A 24,911-nucleotide genomic window follows, 5' to 3' on the forward strand; every position below is an offset into this window, starting at 1 on the left:
AGCACACGATGTTGCCCTCCTACGCTCGGCCAAGTACCAGCAAACGTTATGCCGGTACCATAACCGTTGAGTGCGGGATCAGGCCTTCAACATTGGGGACCCGGTGCTCCGCCTCGTCCAGAGCTACAAGAACTACCATAAGCTCCCTCCACCATGGGAGGAACCCTACATCATCGTGGAGGTGCTCTGACTAGGCACCTATAAGCTCAAGACCATCGAGGGCAAAGCCTTTGTCAACTCTAGAACATCGAATAGCTACGTCGCTTTTACCCTTAAATCTACGCATGCTTTCTCTTATCGGTTTTGCTATCGACTCCTCAATCTTTAGTGACACCTGACCTTAGCAATGGCAAGGGGCTCAAGACCATCGATGATGAAGTCTCTGTCAACGCCTGGAACATCGAACAGCTATAGCGTTTTAGCTAACCAGCGTGATCAGAGTTTTTTTGCCCGCACCCTGAGCTTTAGCCTTCGCCTTCCCAAGAAGGGTTTAGAGGGACCAGATAAGGGTATATATATCCTTTCTAAAATAGTCATCGTGCCCGACCCTTTCTCACGTTAAAAACATAAAGGCAAGGTTTGCGGAAATAAACACTAGTAAAACTGGTCGGACCTCAAGAAACCTACGCCCCAGCGGCTATGGAATTTTTGCTCACCAGCATGATCAAAGTTTTTTTGCCCGCACCCAAAGCTTTAGCCTCCACCTTCCCAAGAAGGGTTTGGAGGGGGCCATCGACGGAATCTCCATCGAGGAGAGGCCAGTGGGTCACCCAAGTCGATCGAGCGGCTCGGGCCGCTGCTGAGAGATGGGTAAGGAGCAGTAGAATGCTCCATGCGGGTTATGCTAACTCCATCATGAACGATGGACCTGGATTCCACTCGGACATATTCGATAAGAGCTCCCCGAACCCACCACTCGAGCCATTGAGGTAACTTTACCAACCCCCACTTTACTTTTCTAGTGCATGAGCATTCATTCATCCATTCTCATACATCCAAGCATCACATATGCAATTATTGCGTCACAACGCTTCGCATCGTGTCACGAAGCGGTAGTCGTCTCATTCAACATGAGCGGCAATCGACCAGGGTTCAAAGGTCAGCCCACGAAGGGCTCGAGGCCGCCTCGTGTCGAACAGAGCCAGGGGAGAAAACATAGATGAGCCCCAGTGGCCTTTGCCCGACCCGCTCAGAAGCGGACAGGGTCATCTCGACCTTCTCATTCGATCCTAACCTCGAGCCATGCCCACAAAATCTCCATCGAGGGGAGGCCAGCGGGCCACCTGAGTCGCTCTCCAGAATGACTCGGGCATCCACCAGGAGGTGGGTTAAGGAGCAGTGGAATGCCACATGAGGGCTATGCCAACCCCATTATGAACAACGGACCCGGTTTCCACTTGGACATGCCCATTAGCGAGCTCACCGAGCGCGACACTCGAGCCATCGAGGCAAGTGACGTTAGCTCAACCCCTCCGGTTGCGGAAACCGTGGATGGGGTGACGATCACAAAGCTGACCCCTCAACCGAACCCCTACAACACGTGGGGGCTCGAGGGAAGTTGGACTCGCAAGGAGACCAAATGCATGGTCGCAGAACGATGGTTCGGACCCTAGGGAGGGGGTACATACAAAAACTAAGAATAACATTTCTAAAACAAAAAACGCTTTCTCCTACCAGTTTTGCTATCGTCTCCTCGATCTTTAGTGAAACCTGACCCTGGCAATGGCAAGGGGTCAGGTCTCACTCGGGTGCTGATAAGGGTATATATATACCCTTTCTGAAATAGTCACCATGCCCGACCCTTTCTCATGTTAAAAACCTAGAGGCAAGGTTTGCGGAAACGAACACCGAGTAAAACTGGTTGGACTGTAAGAAACCTACACCCCAGCGGCTACGGCACCCTTACTTACCAGCATGACTAGCTTTTCCCACCTACACCTCAAGCTCTATGGTCTTAACAACAGGAAGGGTCGGAACACTTTAAACCCTTTTTACACATAAAAAGGGAGAAAGAACAAATTTGTTCAAACGAAACAAAAGAACAAGCTTGTTTAGACGAAACAGAAGGGTTGGAACTTGTCTGCTTATTACAAGTGCACCGCCTGACCTATCTAACTAAACTAACCCCTTGGGGGATGATTTCATCTTCTATCTTGGCACAAAGGTCATGCGCCAGGGGGGCACCTCCGTCACGATGTCGTCCAGCTCAGCATCAGAATAGACGGGCGAGAAGCCTTGGCTCATCGTCGCCAGATCGATGTTCTTGTAATGAGAACGGGCGATCGTGAATGATTGGTGAACACCAAAGCGAAGCATGTTCCTTGCCACATCACATGCCCGGTCCATGATCCAGGTGGCGCGAACCGCGAGCGAGTTTGTCTCCTACTCTGGGGCCAGCTTGAGTTCATCGTAGACCAGCTAGATGGCGACACGTAGGTTGTCATGTTCATCGCTCTCCTTCTGGAGGGTGTCCTTCACCTCACTGAGCTCCTTCTCCAGGCTGTGGCTCTTCACCACTTCTGCCTCGAGCTTGTCGTCGAGACCTACCCAAGTCACGTACCGACCGTGTCAAAAGGCTTACCACGGATTCCAGGAAGAAAGACAACAAGGGAAACCAGAGACTTACCATCCATGTCTACCCAAAGCCTACGTACCTCATCGTGTTGCTAGGTCACCTCGGCCTCTAGGCGCCAGACCTCTTCTTGGTGCTGATTGACCTCCACGGCGAGCCCGATGGACACACCCTCTGCTACAACCTTTAGGTCCCTCTCCCTCTGAAGCTCACCCTTGAGGTGGTCGATCCACTGCTGAGTGTCAATGTGCTCCTGGCATGAGCGCCGTGGGCATCCTGGCCCACGTTCGAGTCTTGGTCGGTTCCCAGTCCATGGTTTTTCCTCGAAGAAAGACAACAAGCCCTTAGGACCGGCCGAACGAACCCAAGAACTATATGGACTGGTCGCTAAGAGTCTAGAGTCGGTCACCAGCTGACCCATGCCAGACACCTGCGAATAGAAGCTAGGGCCCCACTCGGACTAGCCCATTAATAGCTCAACGAGCACCACATTTTCGTCCATCGAGGAAAAACGTGGCATGGCTCAGCCCCTCTGTTTTATCAGAAAAAAAACACTTGAGGAATGGAATGGAACGCCATGACCGAGAGATGACGCCTGCGCATGGCGCCAGTGACGAATAGGGCCACGACATGGAGCCATCCCTGTTGACATCTACAGGATCGGTGGGACCCATATGAAGGAGAAGAAGGACCTAGCGATCCTAAAAGCCTTCTCTCTCTCTCATTCTTCTCCTTTTCCTCCACTGTAACCCACACTTTTTCTTTGCCTATAAAAGAGAAAGCAGGGTGCCCCTATCGAGGGGAAAAACAACGAACGAATCGGAACACAAGAGCACGACACGAGCACACAGCTGAGTGGCAATCGAGCTCTCAGCACCTGTTCACTCCTTCCATCAGAGACTTGGGATCCTTTCCCTCTCTCGCCTATTTGTAACCCCTGCTACAAACTAAGTGTCGGTAACACGAGCAGCAGCGAACTAGACGTAGGCACGATCCGCCCAAACCAGTATAAACCCTTATGTCCTCTGAGCACACCATCCGAGCCAGACGCGTAAATATATATTTACTCGTCGGTGGTCTAAAAACATCGATAGTACGACGACGGACCGATCGGATCCTAGGGGACCGGAATCAAGAACAATCTTTTCGACCTCTCGAATCCTATGGTTGCATGCCCCCAAGAAAACCAATAGCGACAAAAGGAAATTGTCGTCCTACCAGGACACGCCGTGGGCTACCAAAAGAAGGCCAAGGCCCTTAGACTCCTCCCATCCAGAAAAGCCTCCAAAGGAGTATTCTACTCCTCCATAGGCTTGGGGCCTCGTGTCGGGTATTAATAGTAGGGATACCCAAAGCAAGGAAGTTAGCGCCCACGCTGACCTTCTCGGATGGCTCGAGACGTATTAAAAGGTCTCGCCCGACCCCAAGGCCACGGCCTTCGTCTCGCCCGATCCCAAGGTCGCGCGCTCCGTCTCGCCTGACCCGAAGGCCGTGGGCTCCATCTCGCCCGACCCCAAGGCCGCGGGCTCTGTCTCCCCGACCCCAAGGCTGCAGGCTTCGTCTCAACCGACCTCAAGGCCGTGGGTTTCGTCTCGCCTAGCCTTAAGGCCGCGGGCTCCGTCTCACCCGACCCTAAGGCCGCAGGCTCTGTCTCGCCCGACCACAAGGCCATGGGCTTTGTCTTGTCTGACCTCGGGCTCCGTCTCGCCCGTCCTCGAGGACGCGGGTTCCGTCTCGTTCGACGGGGACCCATACCGCTGCCAACCACTCCAGGTCCAAGCGTATGGGCCTGGGTTAAAACTCTGATGCCAGGGAGGAGGCTGGCACGCCTCGATGTGACCTGTTGCCATGACGGGCCATACCTAGGGATGCACATCAAGAACAGTGTCGGATGTGCCAGTGCTGTTCTGCCTAACCCTCGTACGGACGCTGACAGGCGTGTCAGTTCACCACGACGTCCGCCGGGATGGAGTGGAGCGCCATGACCAGCAGATGACGCCTGCGCATGGCGCTAGTGACGAACAGGGCCACGACATGGAGCCGTCCTTGTTGACATCTACAGGATCAGCGGGACCCGCATGAAGGAGAAGAAGGACCCGGCGACCCTGGAAGCCTTCCTCTCTCTACTTCTTCTACTTTTCCTCTTCTGTAATCCGCGCTTTCCCTTCGTCTATAAAAGGGGAAGCAGGGCGCCTCATGGAGGGGGGGCGAAAAACACGAGATCGGAACACAAGAGCACGACATGAGCACGCGACTGAGCGGCAATCGAGCTCTCAGCATCCGTTCACTCCTTCCACCAGAGACTTGTGATCATTTCCCTCTCTCGCCTGTTTGTAACCCCTACTATAAACTAAATGCCGGTAACACGAGCAACGACGAACTGGACGTAGGGACGTTCCGCCCAAACCAATATAAACCCTTGTGTCCTCCGAGCACACCATCCGAGCCAGACGCGCAAATACAAATTTACTCGTCTGTGGTCCGAAAACACCGACACCTTAGCAACGCAAATCTACTAGTCACCACATCCCACGTCGGCCTTCTCGCCAACTCTGTGGGTGCCATCCACGCAGGTCTCCTCGCCATCTTCATGGCCGCAATTGGCACACGGTCACAACAGACCGCCGCCCTCCACTAGCAAACAGACGCCAAGCCCTCCATTTGCTGCGTCAACGCACTCCTCCTGGCTGCCTTCCATCACCGTGGACACCAATAACTCGAATCCTCAGCTAGGTCTCCACCTTCCTTGCCACGACACCGGCCGCTGCCACAGATCGACAGGGCACAACCTTCCAAAGCGACGCCTCCAAAGAGGGGCACGACGCCACCGACGCTGTCGTCGCCTGACCAGAAGGTCAAGGTTATACACCCAGGAAGAACACGCCGCACGACTGGCGCAAGGGGAGAGGGGCCTTTCGATAGACGCTTCCAAGGAAGTAAACGGCACCCGAAGGCGTTGCCGTCATCGACCCAAAGAATGGGTAAAGCTTTCGCCATGGCCCGTGGACCCATGCATGACCGTGGCCAGCCCGTGTCCGCTGCAGCAGCCTTTCCCGTCGAGCCCGTCGACTGTCTGCCCCAGGCCGCAGGTGGTGTACTGAGAAAATAAGGATAGCTCAAATTCTTAGTGATGGAAATATAGAATCGTGTGGAAACACTCTTGAGGCAGAAATCAAGGGTGTGTTTGGTGGCTCGAACGAGAAGCATGTTTGGTTGGTTGTATCTGCCGATGCAATGACTCTGAAGATATTTAGTTCGTTGTATGAGCGGATACAGAGACTATCCATGGACCATATGGGACTAACGTGTGGGCTAGCGTCTTGTACGCTGAATCCGCCTAGCTAAGCTCCCGAGTTAAGGTCGAAATGGCCTTCTCTGCGGAGCCACGATGAAACCGTATATTTGCATGAGTGAAGTTATCGTACACAGTAACAACAAGACAAGCGAAACCAGGACGTGGAAGTAGCGAACAACCAAACACGCCCCAACTGACGTGCCTGACTGCCTTCCCACCGGTTTCAGTTACTCCTCGCCAATGCCCGAAAGCTGGCACCGGTCAGCACATGAGCGCAGCCTTGCCTTTGCCTCCGGCCTCCACCGCTGCAGCCCGCAGCGGTGGCCGCCGGCACCACATCACGCCGCTATCTCACGCAACCTTTTTTTTTGCCACTCAGCTAACGGACACGGAAAAGGAGGAGACGGCCGACGCGCGGAGAGAGAGAGCAAGTTGGCACCGAGGACGACGAGACACTACTCCTACGTAACAGCAGCACGACGTTACAGCGCTGATGAGGACAGAACGAAATCGCAACCGATACACTAGCCCTTCTTTGCTCTGTCGTCTATGGGAGCTCTAGCGCCCGAACTTTCGAAACCAAAGGCATTGGTGCTGAAATATCAGTTTTTTCTTTTCTTTTCTAGCTTGGATAGCTTATCAGTGGAAATTAACCTTTTCTTTAGCGGAAATCAAATAGGGCTTTATTTTATTTGTTGTATACCCGGGGACGAATCAGCATCGTGGCTTTCGCATCTTCGCTCGTTGCCTGCCCAAATATGCATCGCCGTATCGGCTATAAATGCAGTGTGTTAGGCCATGTCCCTCCTGGGCCGTGCAAGCTGCTAGCTTAGCTCATGTTTGGAACAAGCAGGTGACAAGAGAAGAGGAGCAATGGCTGGTTCTTCAATGGACACTGAAGCTGCAGGCCACGAGCTCAAGCAGGGCAGCGGCTACAGCATCCCGGCTACTGCTCATGCGGTAGACACAGGTACGAACCGATTGAAACATGCATGCATGCTAGCTGTTCTAAAGAATTTTCTGACGCGATTCTGAAGAAATCGTATTCGTATGCTGGTTGTTGCCCGCCTGCAGACTCGTGGCAGCAGGTGGGGCTGCTGATGGTGATCGGTTTCAACTGCGCCTACGTGCTCAGCTTCTCCAACCTCATGATGGTGCCCCTGGGCTGGGCCTGGGGCGTCGCCTGCCTGCTGCTCGTCGGCGCCGCCGCATGGTACGCCAACTGGCTCCTCGCCGGCCTCCATTTCGTAGACGGACAGAGGTTCATCCGCTACAGGGACCTCATGGGCTTCGTATTCGGTACGCACATAGCTACAAGTTACTATGTTTTAGACTTCATTTCAGATTGTACCTTTGTAAGTCGTTTTAGTTTTGTACTAAGTTAAATTTCTCTAAATTGAATCAAATTTATAGACAGACATGCTAACGTTTACAGGAAAAAAAAATATATGTATTAATGTACTGTCAATGCATATATATTTCAAGTTTGATTTAATGAAACTGATAGAACTAGATGTTGATAAACTTGTCAAAATTCGACTAGTTTGACATAGGAAAAAACTAAAACGACAATTTGTAACAGATGGAGTATCTCATATGTTCTATGCTTTGTTCTGAAGGGAGGAACATGTACTACATCACTTGGTTCCTGCAGTTCACCACTCTACTTCTGTGCAACATGGGCTTCATTTTACTAGGCGCAAGAGCACTCAAGGTACAAACTATATCTGACCAGTGTATTCAGATTTTATAATAAATAAACACATATAGGAATCAGCAGCCACGCTTAACGCCGTATACCTCACTAGTCACACTACTCGTGGTTATTAACCAGGCAATCAACACGGAGTTTACCCACACCCCTGCCAGGCTGCAGTGGTTCGTCACCGCGACGGGATTCATCTACTTCGCCTTCGCCTACTTCGTGCCGACGATTTCTGCCATGAGGAACTGGCTCGTCGCGTCGGCCGCGCTGACATTAGCGTACGACGTCGCTCTGCTGGCTATCCTGATCAGAGATGGTGATCGCCGTTAATCTCTTCCATCCTCTCTCTCTCTCTCTCTCTCTCTCTCTCTCTCTCCTGTGTTTGGATATCGTTCTGCGCTTGAATCTATCTGAGTATTGGGACTTGGGAGAACAAATTAGCAGCTTTGCTGTCGTTTCTTGTTAGGGAAATCGAACAAGCAGAAGGACTACAACGTCCACGGAACCCAAGCCGAGAAGGTATTCAATGCGTTGGGCGCCGTCGCTGCCATCCTCGTCTGCAACACGTCCGGGCTGCTCCCGGAGATACAGGTTCGCATCGCTCTCTTCTATTGATGTCAACTCGTCCCGATCGAGCTCGGCGGTGACGTACCGGTGCGTGCATACCGGCCGACGACGTGTGTGACGCTTTACATGTTTTGGTCTCGCGGTTTAATTTCAGTCGACGGTGCGGGAGCCGGCGGTGCGCGGCATGAGGATGGCGCTGCTGCTCCAGTACACCGCCGGCGCCGCGGGGTACTACGGCATCAGCGTGGCGGGGTACTGGGCGTACGGGTCGGCGGTGTCGGAGTACCTCCCCAACGAGCTCGGCGGCCCAAGGTGGGCCGCCGTCCTCATCAACGCCACCGCCTTCCTGCAGAGCATTGTGTCCCAACACGTACGCACGCTAGCTTCTTTAATTTCACGTGCGCCGCCGGCCGCACCGGCCGGCAACATAGACGACGTACGTTAGCGGCGCTAACAAAAGTCGGTGGACGTACGTGTGCAGCTGTTCACGGTGCCGATCCACGAGGCGATGGACACGCGGCTGCAGCGGCTGGACGAGGGCATGTTCTCCCGCTACAACCTCACGCGCCGCCTCTGCGCGCGGGGGCTCGTCTTCGGCTTCAACGTCTTCGTCATCGCCCTGTTCCCGTTCATGGGGGACTTCGTCAACCTCGTCGGCTCCTTCGCGCTCGTCCCGCTCACCTTCACGTTCCCCAGCATGGTCATCCTAAAGGTGACAACCTGATGGCTCGTTGCTGTAGGATATGCATGCTGAAGACTTCAATCTGTCGGAACAGTAACGGGATGCATGAGTGATAAATTTGATGGTACTGTGTTGCATGCAGATCAAAGGGAAGAGCGGTGGGAGATGTAACAGACTTTGGCATTGGGGGATCATCGTTTTCTCCTCGGTTCTCTGCGTCGCTACCACTGCCGCCGCCGTTCGTCTGATCTTCAACAATGCTAGGATCTACCACTTCTTCGCCGACATGTAGTGAGGAGTAGTCCAAACACATGATGAGGTGATATCGTCACGATGAGAGGTGATATTGCCACTTCTCAAATTTTTGTTTGGTTGAGGAATGGAAGGGTACGGCCACCTCATGTTTGACAAGGACATGCATGATCAATAAGCATCATGGAGTCATCCTATCAAAATTCAGAAATGGGCTTATTGTGATGGACAGCCTCCTCAAACCAAACATCTCTATTCTCCGTGAAAGCTTAGGTGTTCTTTTAGACACCACATGTAATTCCACATGCTTATTTCTTGCAAGTACTAAGAACAATGTTAGAGTTGTAAACATACATATAACATCTCTAGCCTTTTGTCTCGCGTGTATTATGTGTCGACCGATTGCGTTATAGTGGTATGCTTGACCCTAGCTAGTCTTGGGCTCTCAGACTCATGCCTATATATATATATATATATATATATATATATATATATATATATATATATATATATATATATATATATATATATATATATATATATATATATATACGGCGAGGCTAAAATGCAACAAGGTGCAATTAATATAGCAATTGCACAGACCACAAAAACACCTCCCGCCCCTGCGCCCGACAAAAACAGGCCACGCCCATTCTGGGCGGTCCCGCATCCACCCGCGCGTGGGCCGCGCGCAGCCGCCAGCACGTGGGCCACTCGCCTCCCCGCAAAAAATGGGCCGCGCGCATCCGATTCGTCCGAATCGAGCGCCAATTGCAACGCCGTGTGTCTTGTGATTGCAACCTCGATTCTGTTCTGGTTGCAACATATATGCGTGTGCACGGGATGTCTTGAACAGCAAGTAAGAAATACAACAGAAACAGAAAAGGGGATCGCCTGAGGAGGAAAAAATGCATCCCACCCCACGCCCCCCTCTCTCGCAGTAGAGGCGCCGCCGCCGGCGGCGGAGCGCCTTGAGGGGGAGCGCGCTCCTCACCCTGATCCGCCGCGCGAGCCGCCGCGCTCCTCGCCCTGCACTGCCGCGCTAGCCGCCGCCAGGGCCGGTCCTGAGAGTTTAAGGGCCTAGAGCGAAACATAGATGAAGGCCCCTTAAAAATTGAAATAAAGAGAAAAATATGCGTATGAAATGTTACCAATAAACACATCTAAAATTATCAAGCAATTTAATATTTACAGGTAAAAAATGATTATGTAATTTTGTGCGCCAATCCGTACGTGCAGGGGTTCGATAACGGTGTTTTAGTTTGGTATTTAACATATTCTCATTATGTCTTAAAATAAACACACATCACGCTTCTCAGAGAGTCAAACTCTTTTAAATTTAACTATAAAATAATATCAATATTTGTATCTTAAAATAGTTTATTATAAATATATAATGCACAACTAATGTAATAATGCTTATTGCACATAATAAATATTAGTATTATTGTGTATATATATTTGATCAAACTTAAAAATATTTGACTCCTTGATTAATAGGGTATGTACTTATTTTAGGATGGACGAAGTAACAAATAGTGAGACTGAGTAAACGATAAAAGGTACTCCGTTTCAAATTATAAGACATTTTAGCTTTTTTAGATTCATAACTTTTGCTATGCACCTAGATATATTATGTCTAGATACATAGTAAAAGGTATGAATATAGAATTGTCAAAACGTCTTATAATGTGGGACAGAGGAAGTAGGAATTAATAGTCTATTGACAAAGTCACGTGGATCATGTCACGTTGCACAAGCACATGTATAGAAGCTAAGATTATACAAGTATAGGCTACAACTCGAGCATTAAGTGAAACGATGCCACAAGGTTGAATGTGTTGCAAATTAAACCGGCAACGTGCCAGACAGCCAAACCAACGCTGCCTTTAGATTCCTGGGAGGGCCCCAAGGATCCGAGGGCCCAGTGCGAGGGCACTGCTCGACCCCCGCCAGGACCGGGCCTGGCCGCCGCGCTCCTCGCCCTGCGCCGCCGCGCGAGCCGCCTCCCCGCGTCCTGCCTCCAGCATCGAGATGGGGCCAACGCCGCCGTCGCTCGTCGAGACTGGGCCGCTCGCCCTGCGTGATCCACCGACGGCATCGGAGAGGGTCGCTGCGTTGATTCGAGCACATCGGAGAGAGCCTCCGCCGTCGTCGACACCCATGCTTCCCCCGATAACAGCAATTACAAGCGATCCCCTCCACCATACGACGACACTCACGCCGCCGGCGACATTGGCTCCAGGGGACATGGTGACTCCAGATGCCAACCAGCTGTTCTACCCGGTAAAAAAAAGCACTTACCTCCCTTATGCTGTGCCTGTGAGATGAATGCTTGAATCACCTGTGATTTGTGTGCTGGGTGCAACTAATTGTGACACGGCTTTCGTAGTAATTGCGACACAGCTTTGGGATTAAACTGAATAACCTGTCACTGACTTTTCCCATGGATCTGGAAAAAAAATGCAACTAATTGCAACAGAGATTTGGTAGTAATTGCAACAGAGATGTGGTAGTAATTGCTACACATGGCTTTGAGTTTTAAACTGAATCACCTGTGTTTGGCTTTTCCATGGATCTGATAAAAAGAAAATGCAACTGATTGCAACTAGGATGTGGTATAAATTGCAACAGAGACATGGTAGTAATTGCAACAGAGAATTTTCCAGTGAGTTTGCATCATTTTATTTTGAAAAAAAAATATCACACATGTTTTGTATGTTTTCTTTTTGTCAGGAATCAACTATACCAGCTATGTTAGTGCCAAGAGTGAGGCAGCAATTCTCTACAAAAAATGATGCTTACATATTTTACAAAGATTATGCAAAGCTGGCTGGGTTCAGTTTGAGGACAGCGAGAACAAACAAGGAGACGAATCATTGGGTCTGCAACAGGGAAGGGAAACATGAGAGCAAAAATAAAGAAGAAGAAGCAAAAACAGAAAAGGGATCGAGAAGATGCGGCTGCCCGGCTTATGTGAAAGTTAAGAAGGATGGGAAGCACAATTTCTGGTTCTTTGACCATGTGCAGGAAGCCCACAACCATAAACTTGAGCCGTCTCCCAGGATGACAAGATACATGCACGCGCACAAGAATATGGCAGAAGGCATGAGTGACTTATTTAACATAATGACAAGGAACGGAGTTCCACATCAGGCAGCATTGAATGTGATGGCGGATCTGTACGATGGTCGCCATATGTGGGGTTTTACAGAGAAGGACATAAAGAATATGTACGTGCTGAATTTTTTTCACTGAATTGCAACATGTCACATATCTGAATTGCAAGATGCCACATATCTGAATTGCAAAAAAACATGTGACTGAACTTTTTCTAACAAAAACTGCCCTATATTTTTTAAATGTTCACAGGAAGGCGGCGAAGGCTAGGGAGGAAAGAGAAGATGATCTTAACAAGCTGCTGCAGTTCTTCAGAGAATGCAAGGAGAACAACGAATATTTCTACTGGGATGTGGATGCAGATCCAAAGACTGGAGTGATCAAAAACATATTCTAGAGTCATGCAAGCCAGAGAGCTGAATACAAAGATTTTGGAGACGCCATCACCTTTGATACGACACATAAAACCAACAGCAAGAAGATGCCGCTGGCGATGTTTGTTGGAGCCAACAATAACCTCAAGAACGTGACCTTCGGACAAGCTCTGATTGGTGATGAATCGATTGGATCATTCAAATGGTTGTTTGAGACGTTCAAGAGTTGCATGGGTGGACGGGAACCTCATGTTATCCTGACGGGTGAGCCTTATCTTCTTTTCTAAAAACACTGATTGCAACCTTAAAAAATTGTATAGTTGCTGCAGCAAAATGCCGCTGTGTGTGTTGCTGATCCTATTTCCCCCCTATTTTTTGTCTTTTATCAGACAAAGATCCAGCAATGAAAGTTGCAATTGAGTTGGTGTTTTTCAAGTCTCAACACAGAAACTGTCGCTGGCACATAATAAGGCCTTGGGAGTTTGAGTTGGACCAGCTATACACCGAGCACAAGGATAAAAACTTGAAGGAAAGGCTTGAATCGTTGATAAACTATCCATTGGGCCCGACGCAATTTGAGGTTGGATGGGAGAAGCTAGTTGATGAGTGTGGCATTGCTGATCATCCTGCCATTAGAGCCCTGTGGGATAAGAGGGAGAGGTGGATAGCTGCTTATTTCAAGGGGATGTATTGTGGTAGGATGACGTCGACGTAACGATCGGAGAGCCAGAACAGGGTGCTCAAAGATGGCTATGTTAGTGAGAGCACTAGCCTGCACATGTTCACTAGAAGGATGCTAGACTCACTCCAGCACGCTGACCACATGGACGCAGGAGAGACACATTATGCACAGGTAAAAGAAAAACCAAAAAAATCACATGGCATTTGCAATGGTTACTGTTCCCCAGTTACAACACAGTCCATATTCTAATTGCAAAAAAAGACAAACATACTAAAAAAATAAAGATTGCTAAATGCAGGCTGAGGTGGTGCGGGCTTGCAAAGCAAAATTTGATGAGCAGCTATGCAGAGTGTACACTAGACCTGTATACCAAGAGTACAAAAAGCAGTACAATAACAGCACAGCATTTGTCATTCGCCCTGATCCAGACCCACAAATGAGTAATGGGTGGTTGGTGAAGCATGAACAAGGGGGAGGGAGCTTCTGCTGGGCACAACATGAATTCAGGGTGGTTGCTGATAAGGACAATGGTGAATATAGATGCGAATGCAAACAATGGGAACACACAGGTATGCGCGGATCTGAAAAAATATTTGTTAAAAGCTCCAATTGCAACTTTGTGGGCACACAGTTGCAACATGTATCATACAAATGATTGCAACTTCTGACATGTGCATCTGTTGTTTTTAAAAAAAATTACAGGGCTATTCTGCATGCATATTATAAGAGCCTTCACCCACCTGCAGGTCAGGAAAATCCCAGAGAAGTACATCCGGAAAAATACACTCGTAGTGCGAGGCAAGAAGTTACGTGGGATAGGCATGACGGCGTGCTAATTGGTCCAGCAGCAAGCCAAGAACAGACCCGGATGTCCAGCTTGCTACCTAAGTTGATGAAGCTCGGAAGGGCAGGAAGTAGGTCAGATCGTGCTTGTCAAGAGACAAATAGACAGCTGGACAAGATCATCCCAGGAATTGAAATGTTTCCAAGAAGCATAGAGAATGGGTCGCCAGGTAGTGGGCCATCAGCAACTGAATCAGTGGCGACAACAGCACACCCTACTAATGATGACACCACAGCTAATGGGTCGCTTGGCAGTGGGCCGTCGGCAACTGGATCAGTGGTGACAACAACACAACCTGATAATGGTAGCGCTGGATCGCAGCCATCATCAGCGCTGTTGCATGATGGATTGTTGCTGATTGAGCCCCTGTAGCACGCACAAAAGGCAGAGGGAAGAAAAGAAAAAATGAAGTTGAGCCTCCACGTGATGGTATCCCATTCAGCACATATGACAAAGAAAACTATGGTAACAAGGAATGCAGCGGGTGTGGGGTCCGGGGTTCACATTACGTCACGACATGTCCGATAAACCCCGATCGAAGCAAGGCAGCAGAAATGCGTCTCCACGAAAAGAGTGCTAAAGCAAATGCTGGGCCTCCAAGGAAAAGAGGGCGGCCAAAGATAGTGAGGGATCTGCATGAAGAAAGTGATGTAGATGTTGCTGAAGTTGCTAAAACACAACCAAGCAGCTCTGCGCGCAGAGGGGCTAGAAGAGGAAGAGGTTCAGCAACCAGAGGCCGTGGGGGGAGAGCTCCGCATGTGAACTGCAACTAGTAAAAAGTGTTGGACCAAAAAAAACAAAAAAGTCCTTTGTGTTTTCTTGCTGTAAAAACACATAGTGTGGCATGTGTAGATTATAACCTCTACAAATTATAGGTTACATGTGTATAAATTAAAAACTATATGATTACATCTTTGAAACACATGATTGTTTGTTTTTGAATACTTGCTAGTTGTTGTTTTTGGAAAACATCAAATATAATGAGAATGCTGGCAAAAAATAGTTGCTCTCTACACCTATTGTACACCGTTTGCAACATGGGTGTGACGCAGTTGCAATCTAGTTAATTACCATTTGAAACCTGATTAACTACAAACCTGGTTAATTCTTAGTTTAAGAACCAATTCTGGGAAAAGCAAAAAAATAGAATGACAATGATGGCAAAAAGTCTCAGGTTAATACAAAATTGCACACCTATTGTACACCATTTGCAACATGATATGTGACGCAATTGCAACCTGGTTAATTACGAATTGCAACATGGTTAATTGCAACCTGGTTAATTATCTTAGTATGACAACCAATTTCAGCCTCCACTAAGTTTTCTGGTTAATTGATCGAGTTGTATGCATTCGTAAGCAAAACGATGGGACACGGTATAGTACAGCTTAAATAAATAAGAAGAAATATAACGATTATGTACAACATATGCACAAAAGCATTGCAAGTTATGACACATATGCAACCTTGTTATTAATAACAAATTTGCTGCATCATTTAGATGTCATCAGGGAGGAGTTGCAATTTGCAACAAGTCTTTGAACCAGTTACAACACGAGTGCTCGAGGAGTTGCAAGTTATGACACATAGTTTTCAAACAGTGTAAACATACACAGATATCATCGTACTGAAAAACACAATGTGCATGATGCTGATAAACATCAATGACACACAAAACAAAAACAACATGTCGTGAAAGTTCATCATTGCTCGGCATCCCAAAGTATCTTCCTTCCGCCAATCCTATAAACATCCAGTTCGTCAGGTAGGTCAGCCTGGTTCAGTGGATGAAACACCAAGTAGTGCATGAGCTCTACCCTGTATATCATGCCCTTGAACTAAAAACACAGTGAAGAAGAAAGAAAAAAAGAACATTTGAGACTCCTGAAAATGATAGTAGAACATGCAGATCATATATACATTTGAACACAAAGAAAATGTGGGGGCAAAAAAAGAAGGAAATGCTCACTGGATTGATGTCAATGTTCAGCTTCTCGCCATCCCAAAATTCCATATATTTCCAAAGGAAAAACATGCAATCACTGGGCCCGCCTTGTTTTGGGACCTCAACGAATGGCCTGCTCCATTTCTTAATTTGAGGGAATTTTTTCTTGCTGACCTTCTGGAATACAACACTTATGATGGGGATCTTCTCAAAAATGGGCTCATGGCGTGATGCAGGGCTAGTGTCCGCCCAAAAATAGTCAATTGAGTCCAGGATATCGATCCGATTGTGAATTTGATTGATGCAGTAAACAAAATAATGCTTCCCAACACATACTGGAATAAATATCTGCATGCGTATGTTGAGTATGATGCATCAGCTGAGTAAACAAAAAATAGTTACTGTCTACACCTACTGTACACCGTTTGCAACATGGGATGTGACACAATTGCAACCTGGTTAATTAACATTTGCAGTGGGACTACTTTGCTGGTTAATTACACATCAGTTGAGTATGATGCATCAGTTGTGGCCAGTTCCAAAAATCATTAAAAAAGAGAGAGAAAAGCAAAACCAATCAAATAATCAGATACTAACCAGCTTTGCTCTGGTTAAATCAGGATAATGCTCGACTTCATTCTCAAGGTGCTGTCTTAATACAGTGAATTCTTGAGTCTTAGTTTTTCCATCATCTGTGTAGACGCTGTTAGTGCCATTTACCAGGTGCTGGAGAAAACAAAAAATGCGAAGATTAAAACAGCAGCTAATGTGCAAAAAAGAAAAGTGTGTATGGGGGTTCAGTAAAAACTCACATAGAAGCTGGTGGTGAGGAACAGCCTATATCCGATTGAATTTTCCTTGTGGACAATATCATCATAACGGAGACAATGAACAGTGAAATCTAGAACAGAAGAGTCACCATCTTTGTCATCCGCAAAACTAGTAAGTAGATCATTGCCGTCAAAAGAGCAAAAGATGCTGAAATCAATCAGAGCCATCCTGTGTAGTGGGCAGAAACAGAATATGTTACAAAAAAATCAAAAAATCAGAAGATAGGAAGCTAATTGCAACACTGATGTATGTCGTTTGCAACAATGATATGTGGGTGATTACTCTCTTAGCTTCTCATCAGACGCGATCTTGATCCTCAGAGCTAGAGCCTTTGCCAATGGTACTTTCGGGCGGTTGTTGGGAATTAGAAAGAAGATATGTACTTCCTTGGCTTCTTCTTCAACCGCTCTCCCACATGTTTGAAGATCATCTTTTGGAACTGATTGAAGTCTTGTGATCCTTGTTCACGTTCCTCTTGAGACAACCGGATAGGTGGGGTTAAGCAATTTATGTCTTCAATTGGATCATCTGGAAAAGATGCATCAGATGCAGCTCCGCTGGGCCCTTCCTCACCAACGACACTGCTCTTCAACATGGCAATCTCTACATTGGCTTCATCGTGCATCTGACACAGATATTTCTCATGTTGAGCGCGGCGTGCTTCCTGCTCTTTCTTCATACGAGCAAGAGACCTCTTGTTCCCGGCAGGTGCTCGAACAGCTTTCGCTTTCTTACGACCACCACGAAGAGGCTTGGAAAAAAATAGAAAATTATAGTGAGCTGCAAACTATTAGAAAAAAAGCTATATATATGCAAACAAACACGAGAAAAAAAGCTGCCTGCATAAAAAAATAATTGTGTGTGTGTTTGTGTCATAAATAGCTTACAGCAGATTTGCTAACTTTGCGGTCGGTGCTTGAGGTTGTCAAGGGATCCTCCATGTGATCAGATGCCTCCTTTCTCGGTGTCTCAACTTCAGGATTGGCAGGCTGTGGTTGTGGTTGCCTGGATGCACCTCCAATCTCACTGGTTATGTTCTGTGGAATACAAATTGCAACCAATAAGACAATCCAATTACAATATTGATGCTACAAGAATTACTACACTATGAAGTGATCATCATGTCACCTGGTCAGTGGAGGGATCACCAAGCATAGATGTTTCCAGCTGATTAATTATGGACTCCAACCCCTTCGAAGGACCACGCAATGGAAGCGGTGCTAGGGGTAAATGAAAAAGAAAAGTATATAAGAATTAACATGGCAAAACGGAAGAAAAAAACTCATAATGAATACAGCCAAAAAAAAGAGGGAGATTCATATAAAAGAATTACTTGATATGCCTTTCTCCTGGTCATCAACATTGCTGCTAGGTGTTGGCGGCGTGTGTGGGGGGCTAATCTGAGATGACTGGGCATCAACATTGCCGCTGCTTGACTTAGTGTTAACTGGTTCACGAATTCGAGAATGAGGATCTGTAACTTTGAAAAAAAAGGAAAATATAAGCTGGAATAATTAAGGTTGTAGGACCCTACCACATTGCAAATGCATATTCTACTAGAGATATGACCCCAATTGCAACAGAAACTACTGCACAGTTGCTACTGGTGCCATGACCCCAATTGCAACAGAAACTACTACAAAAGTTGCTACTGGTGCCATGACCCACATTTGCAACTCTTGCCATGAACAAATGTGTGTTTGAAGAAATACTACTAGTGTAACAAAAAAAGCCAATAAAAAATGCAACAAAAAACTACTACAGAAAAAATACTAGTAAAAAATACAAAGGATGCTAGATAAAAACACTTATAACTGTACCCATGCTGCTAGAGATCGACGTATAGCATCTGCATGTATAAAAAACAAAAAGACAAAACACAGGAGACCAAAAATTGCTACTGGAGACATGACCCAATTGCAACAGAAACTACAGCACAGTTGCTACTGGTGCCATGACCTAGTACTACATAGGAAGAAAAATACTAGTGGTGATTACAAAAAAATATGAAAAAGAATAACAAAAAAATTACATGGTGATTTCGTCCATTCCAACATAAGTATTCGAGGATTACCTCCAATATTTCCACCTTCTCCAGCATCTTTTTTGCCCTCTCCTCCTGCACCAGATTCTTTGTCAGCACCTTCTTGGCCATCTCGGTCTCCGCCTTCAGGTCCTTTCTCAGATTCTTTTTTAGCACCTTCTTGGCCATCTCGGTCTCCACCTTCAGGTCCTTTTCCAGCACCTTCTTGGCCATCTCCATCTCCGCCTTCAGGTCCTTGGCCAATATCATGGTCTGAATCACGTCCTTGGCCAAATCCATCTCCATCGAATTCTTCTTCATGAAAATCATCTTGGCCAAATCCAGCTCCACTAGTTTCTCCTCCTGCATACCAAAAAAAATAGACACCCAACGTAAGCTTGTTGGCCCACCTGCACCCCAATTGCAACACAGATAATGGCTGTAATTGCAACATGAAAACAAAAAGACAAAAATGCAACAAAAAAAAGAGAACCTAGTGGTGGTTCAACATCTGGAATATGTCCTCCGCTAGTCTCTCCTCCTGCATACCAAACAAATAGACACCCCACGTAAGATTGTTGGCCCCCCTGCCCCCCAATTGCAACACAGATAATGTGGTAATTGAAAAATGAAACAAAGACAAAATGCAACAAAAGTACCTCCTCTAGAATTTGCTCCAACATTTTCTTCTTCTAGAACATCTTCGTCACCTACTGCTTTGCGTTGATCTTCATCAACAGCCGATTTAGCTGCTGCTGCATACCCAAAAATTTGTTAGTCTTGCAAACAAACTGATAATAAAAATTTCAAAACTGGTATGACACACAATTGCAACACATATATATGTTAGTAATTGCAATGTGAATACGTTGAAAACTGCAACAAACTACCTGATGCTCTAGATTTACTCTTCTTCCTCCTCTTTCCCCTCCTACGCTCATTAGCAGCTTCCCTACCAGCATGGGAATCAGCAAGAAGCTTCTGAATAGCACTGAAGCACTCGTGATGACTTTTTGCCATTAGATCATTGGCCATAGTAATGTACTAAAGCAGCCTTGGTCGCGTAGGTCTGGGCCTGGGCAGTACTGTCATCAAAAGCCTTCAATATCTTAAGCGCCTCTGACTTCCTACTTCTTTCAACTACATCAGCAATGCTCTAGCCAAAAGCAGTACGGAAGCTCGGGTATTGGTGTAGAACAGGAGGCTGAAGCTCCATGGCAGCATGCCCGCCAGTGGGATGATGTGTGCCAGCCACATCCGCTGAGGTACCAGTAGCATAAGAAGCTCCCTCAAGAGCAAGAACAGGGCGAGGGGCAGCAATAGCAGGAGCAGCTGGGACAAAAGCGGGGGGTGTATAACATGTGGCGGCGATGCTTCTCAACTGCAGGTTTTTAAAAAACAAAAAAAATGAAACTGGTTATCCGAAACGTAAAATCACATACTGGATAAAAAACATGCAAAAAAGAAAAAAATCAAAAAAAAGAAAAAACAGATTATCAGCATCTTACCCTGAGGTTGCCATATTCAATAGCATCTTCTGGAACATCTCCCCTGCGATCCAATGTTGTAATTCTATCGATAATTTTTCTATCCAAAATAGCACATCGGGGGAGCACGAATGAGTCTACCTATAGCCCATGCTGCAAGTGATCGACGTATAGCATCTGCATGTATAAAAAAAGACAAAACAAAAACACACATAGGACACCAATTACTACTGAAGACATGACCCAATTGCAACAGAAAACTACTACACAATTGCTACTGATGACATGAACAATTCAATTACTACTGGAGACATGAACCAATTGCAACAGAAAACTACTAAACAGTTGATACTGGTGCCATGACCCCAGTTTTCAAATTCTTGCCCCGTGAACAAAATGTGTGTTTTGGAGAAACTACTACACAGCCAGAGAATTACTACTAGTGTAACAAGCCAGTAAAAATGCAACATAAACTACTACAGAAAAATACTAGTCAAAAATACAAGGGATGATAGACAAAAATAAAACAACAGTAGACCAAATGCTACTAGAGAATGACCCAATTGCAACAAAAACTACTACACAGTTGCTATGGTGCCATGACCCCCACTAGCAACTCTTGAGAAACTAAATGCACAGCCAGAAAAAAAATACTACTAGTGTAACAAGCCAGTAAATGCAACAAAAACTACTGCAGAAAATTACAAGTCAAAAATATAAAGAATGCTAGATAAGAAAAGATCAACAGGAGACCAATTGCTACTGGAAACATGACCCAATTGCAACAAAACTACAACACAATTACTACTGTGCCATGACCCCATTTGCAACTCTTGCCATGAACAAAATGTGTGTTTTTGGAGAAACTACTACACAACCAGGGGAAAACTACTAGTGTCACAAAAGCCAGTAAATGCAACAAAAACTTACCATAAGAAAAATACCACATCCTGTGAGAGGTGCATGGACGCCCTTCGCCGCGAAATCCTTTTTATACAAACGTGCAGCTTTGCTAAGGTTGTCCACTACTGCTTTGCACCAATTAATCTTGCCAATGTTGTCCAGATCCTCAGTATATATAACATCCTCAAGCCTGATGCAACTATCAGTGTTTGAGAAAAGTAGAGACTGGAATATAGCCATAAAAAATGTCCTAAGACCCAAATCCCCCGTGAGCTTCTTGCTCTTCAGTCCATCCACAATATCCGCAATCCTGATACCCAGCCTTTTGTATGTACTGGGACAGATTTGTTCTCCCAACTCATTCCGCCTAACACGAGCTTCAGCGTCAGACATATAAGGTGGGTCACCGCCAACTTTGGGTATCTGGAACAGACACCAAACAATGTGCTCATTAACATCAATCACTTTACCACCACCAAGCTCTAATTTCATTGTTTCTGGGTTAAGCCTCAACATAAGCCAGGTGAGCAACTTCCTATCTAGGCAGGTTGGTTTGAATCCCAACAATCCACCAAAACCCCTTGCCTTTACTATATCTTCGAGGTCAGCAGGGAGAGCTTTGAGAAGTTCATGAAATTTTGAAGGAGAGCAACGAATTGCAGGAGGCTGCTTGCGGGGCCTCTTCTTATTGGCTACATTCACTGCATCCCCATCACCATCAGCACTAGTGTCACCATCGCCGCCAGCCTCGGCATCATCCTCTCCATGTTGTTCACTCCCTGCGTCACCATTAGTGCCAGGATCAAAATCTGGATCTTGCTCTCTTTCCTGTCGTTCATGCACTTCACTCTCAACATCAGGTCGGGGTGGACTGGGGAGCCTTAATCTCTTCTTCCTGCCCTTCGACTTGTATACATTCAGCCTTTTTGGCTCCGGCGGAGCAAAACGGGGGGAACGTCGGGGGGTCACTGCCCTGAGCACCTGATACATTCTGCTCATGCGAAGCAACACGGGAGGAACGCCGGGGAGGGTCACTGCCCTGGGAACCTGATACATTCCCTTCCGAATTCATTATAACCACTGCCATTGAAAAAAAATACACATCAGAAAAAAGCCAGTTGCACAAAAAAAGAGAATAAAACATAAAATTGCACTGTTAACCATTTGCAACCAGTAAAACACTACACTTGCACCTTCAAAAAAGATTGAAAAAGCCGGATGTAGCAACAGTTACAATTTCAGTTTAGTTTCAGATGAATTGTCAACAAATTACAACTAGAACACCCTCCCAGTTACAACTAAGGTTAGAAGCTAGTTACACAAGTCATCAAGAGCAAAACATGAAAGGTTTTGAGTCCGACGTATGTACTATGTCCATCAACACTTATAAGGTTATCGAAAACAAAAAAGTCCCAATTCATGCATATATTAGAACCCATGAAAAAATGGTGTCATTTTGAGCCCATGAGCCATAGATCAAAACAAAACAAAAATCGAATAGTATCCTCTACATATTAGAACCCAGAAATGAACAAACCAGCATTGTCAACCAATTGCAACCGATAAAACACTAGAGATGCACCTTCAGATTAAGTGAGTTGCAGCAACAGTTACAAAATCAGTTGAATTTCAGATGAATTGTCGACCATTTACAACTACAACACCCTACCAGTTGCAAACATAAGGACAAATAGGCTAGTTACACAAGTCATCGCAAAAATTACAAAATTAAGTACTAATATGGTTACAATTGCAATTGCCCCATGGATCCTCTAAATTGCAAACAAACCATAAAAAACCGATTACAAACGAGCGTAATAGCTAGTTAAAACGAATTCAATTCAAAATTAAGTAGGGATAGGGAATGGGGGATGACTTACATCGGGATAACAAGCGGCAGATTCGAATTTGAGCGCCTCAACACGGCGACGCTCGAACCCTAGGTCCAGAAATCCGAAGAGCGGCAAATGCAGAGCGGAAAACTGCAGCACGCGAAGCGGCAAATGGAGAGCGCGGGGGTGTGGGGGAGTACGGGGTGGGGGAGCAGCGACAAAAATGAAGGGTGAGTGGGGGCGGTTTTCTCGGCGGAGCAATGGGGGCGGTTTTCTCTCGGCGGAGCGGCGGCGCAGCGCGAGCGACGGCGGTTCCTCGCGAGGAAAAGAGCAACGGAAACTGAACAGAGGGAGTAGAGGCGGTTTGCTGGAGCGTGCCGCGTGCGGACCAGGTGGTGCGGGCGAGGCGGCCTCGGGCGCGTGCGGGCTGGACCAGATGGGCGCGCGCGTCGGTCGGTTTGGCCTGGGTGCATTCTATAGAGAATGCACCCAGGTGTAATATATATATATACAGTGTGTGTGTGTGTATATATATATATATATATATATATATATATATATATATATATATATATATATATATATTTTTTTTTATATATATATATATATATATATAAATATATATAATATATATATAATCGTCCTCACTTTGATTAATGAATTATTGTGTATTTAGTCTAATCTTGTATGCAACATGCTTCCATGATATTACTAGAAGGTTCACATCTACGACCTTATCACTTCTACTTAAACCCTAGACTATCATCAATTCCTCGCAGTTCTGTCCAGTGTCGGAGCCATGACTTTGGAGTTGGGTATTCCCATCTCCCAAAAAGAGTCTAATCCAAAGATCCAAAATATAGTTCATAGATAATTAAAGGTACAAATTGTTCAAGTCTAAGATATGCATGGAACAAACTAATAATAAGAAATTACATAATGCTTAAAGAGAACAACAATTTTGCTTTAACAGTGTGATCTTTTATGGCTTATAAGCGGATGATGATGTCTTTCTCCTTAACTTATAACTCTTCAGGGCATTTTTCAAAACGACTTTAGCAACCTCTTCAAAGTTTGCAGCTAGCATATTTAACAGCTCAAAGAAATTTACTTTATTAAGTGAACTTTTACTTTCATCATGTCCACGAGAAGGTAACCTTTACCTTACAATAAACGTAACACATTTAACGGAACTAGCAAACATGTATGTGCTTTGCAACGAGAAAAAAGATATTACATGTTAACGAAGACGAAAATGTTACATATCAATTTATGTTTTATCCTTTCTATAAAATTTATTTAAAAGTTATAATTTATTTTATGATAGGTTACTGTTGACAATAATATAATAATGTTCGATTTTTTTAGGGGAATATAATAATGTCCAATTAAACCTGAATCGAGGAATTTAGGACGCAAAGGACCAAGAGGCCAGGAGCCCGCCACCGCTCGCCGGGAGTAGGTGGATTTAGGAGTAGATAGAGAACTGATAAGGGGGTTGGGATGTAGGGAATCGAAATTGCTACTTTGGGGCGTCCGTTCCGTCCGGACGGGCCCGCACAGGAACGACTCCACCGCACGGCTGTGAACCCCCGCTCGCATCCAACCCGTGACCCTCCGCTTCCGCTTCCTCAGTCCACTCGCTCGCTCTCCCCCCCCCCCCCCCCCCCCCCCCCCCCCCCCCGCTCTCGACACCCACTCGCTTCCGCGCGCCGCGCAGGTCGCTGCTGCCGCTCCCCCTTCCTCCTTCCACGACCTCCATGCCTCGGGCCATTCTCCAGGCCGCGCCGAGACGGA

The 24,911-nt window shown here is 46.4% G+C and overlaps 2 protein-coding genes across 2 annotated transcripts; both read left to right on the forward strand.

Annotated features, from left to right (window-relative positions):
* The first annotated feature begins 6,696 nt into the window (after positions 1–6,696).
* On the forward strand, positions 6,697–9,455 carry LOC136453881 (proline transporter 1-like). Its single transcript, XM_066454435.1, has 8 exons — positions 6,697–6,837; positions 6,942–7,166; positions 7,487–7,581; positions 7,702–7,888; positions 8,039–8,163; positions 8,294–8,509; positions 8,621–8,851; positions 8,964–9,455. The coding sequence occupies exons 1-8, from the start codon at positions 6,741–6,743 to the stop codon at positions 9,111–9,113; spliced, it is 1,326 nt and encodes a 441-aa protein (XP_066310532.1). The 5' UTR covers positions 6,697–6,740; the 3' UTR covers positions 9,114–9,455.
* Positions 9,456–12,674: 3,219 nt separating this feature from the next.
* Positions 12,675–13,282, forward strand: LOC136455504 (protein FAR1-RELATED SEQUENCE 5-like). The gene is made up of 2 exons (XM_066455505.1): positions 12,675–12,831; positions 12,957–13,282. The coding sequence occupies exons 1-2, from the start codon at positions 12,675–12,677 to the stop codon at positions 13,280–13,282; spliced, it is 483 nt and encodes a 160-aa protein (XP_066311602.1).
* The last annotated feature ends 11,629 nt before the right edge of the window (positions 13,283–24,911 follow it).

The sequence above is a fragment of the Miscanthus floridulus genome, chromosome 5, assembly GCF_019320115.1.
Source record: "Miscanthus floridulus cultivar M001 chromosome 5, ASM1932011v1, whole genome shotgun sequence".
Lineage (NCBI taxonomy): Eukaryota > Viridiplantae > Streptophyta > Magnoliopsida > Poales > Poaceae > Miscanthus > Miscanthus floridulus.

Bases quoted from the DNA above. Each gene is read 5' to 3' on its own strand.
- LOC136453881 (XM_066454435.1), top strand. From the start codon at position 6,741: ATGGCTGGTTCTTCAATGGACACTGAAGCTGCAGGCCACGAGCTCAAG. The intron at 6,838-6,941 runs GTACGAACCGAT...GCCCGCCTGCAG, and splicing joins TGCTCATGCGGTAGACACAG to ACTCGTGGCAGCAGGTGGGG. The intron at 8,510-8,620 runs GTACGCACGCTA...GTACGTGTGCAG, and splicing joins AGAGCATTGTGTCCCAACAC to CTGTTCACGGTGCCGATCCA.
- LOC136455504 (XM_066455505.1), top strand. From the start codon at position 12,675: ATGCCGCTGGCGATGTTTGTTGGAGCCAACAATAACCTCAAGAACGTG. The intron at 12,832-12,956 runs GTGAGCCTTATC...GTCTTTTATCAG, and splicing joins ACCTCATGTTATCCTGACGG to ACAAAGATCCAGCAATGAAA.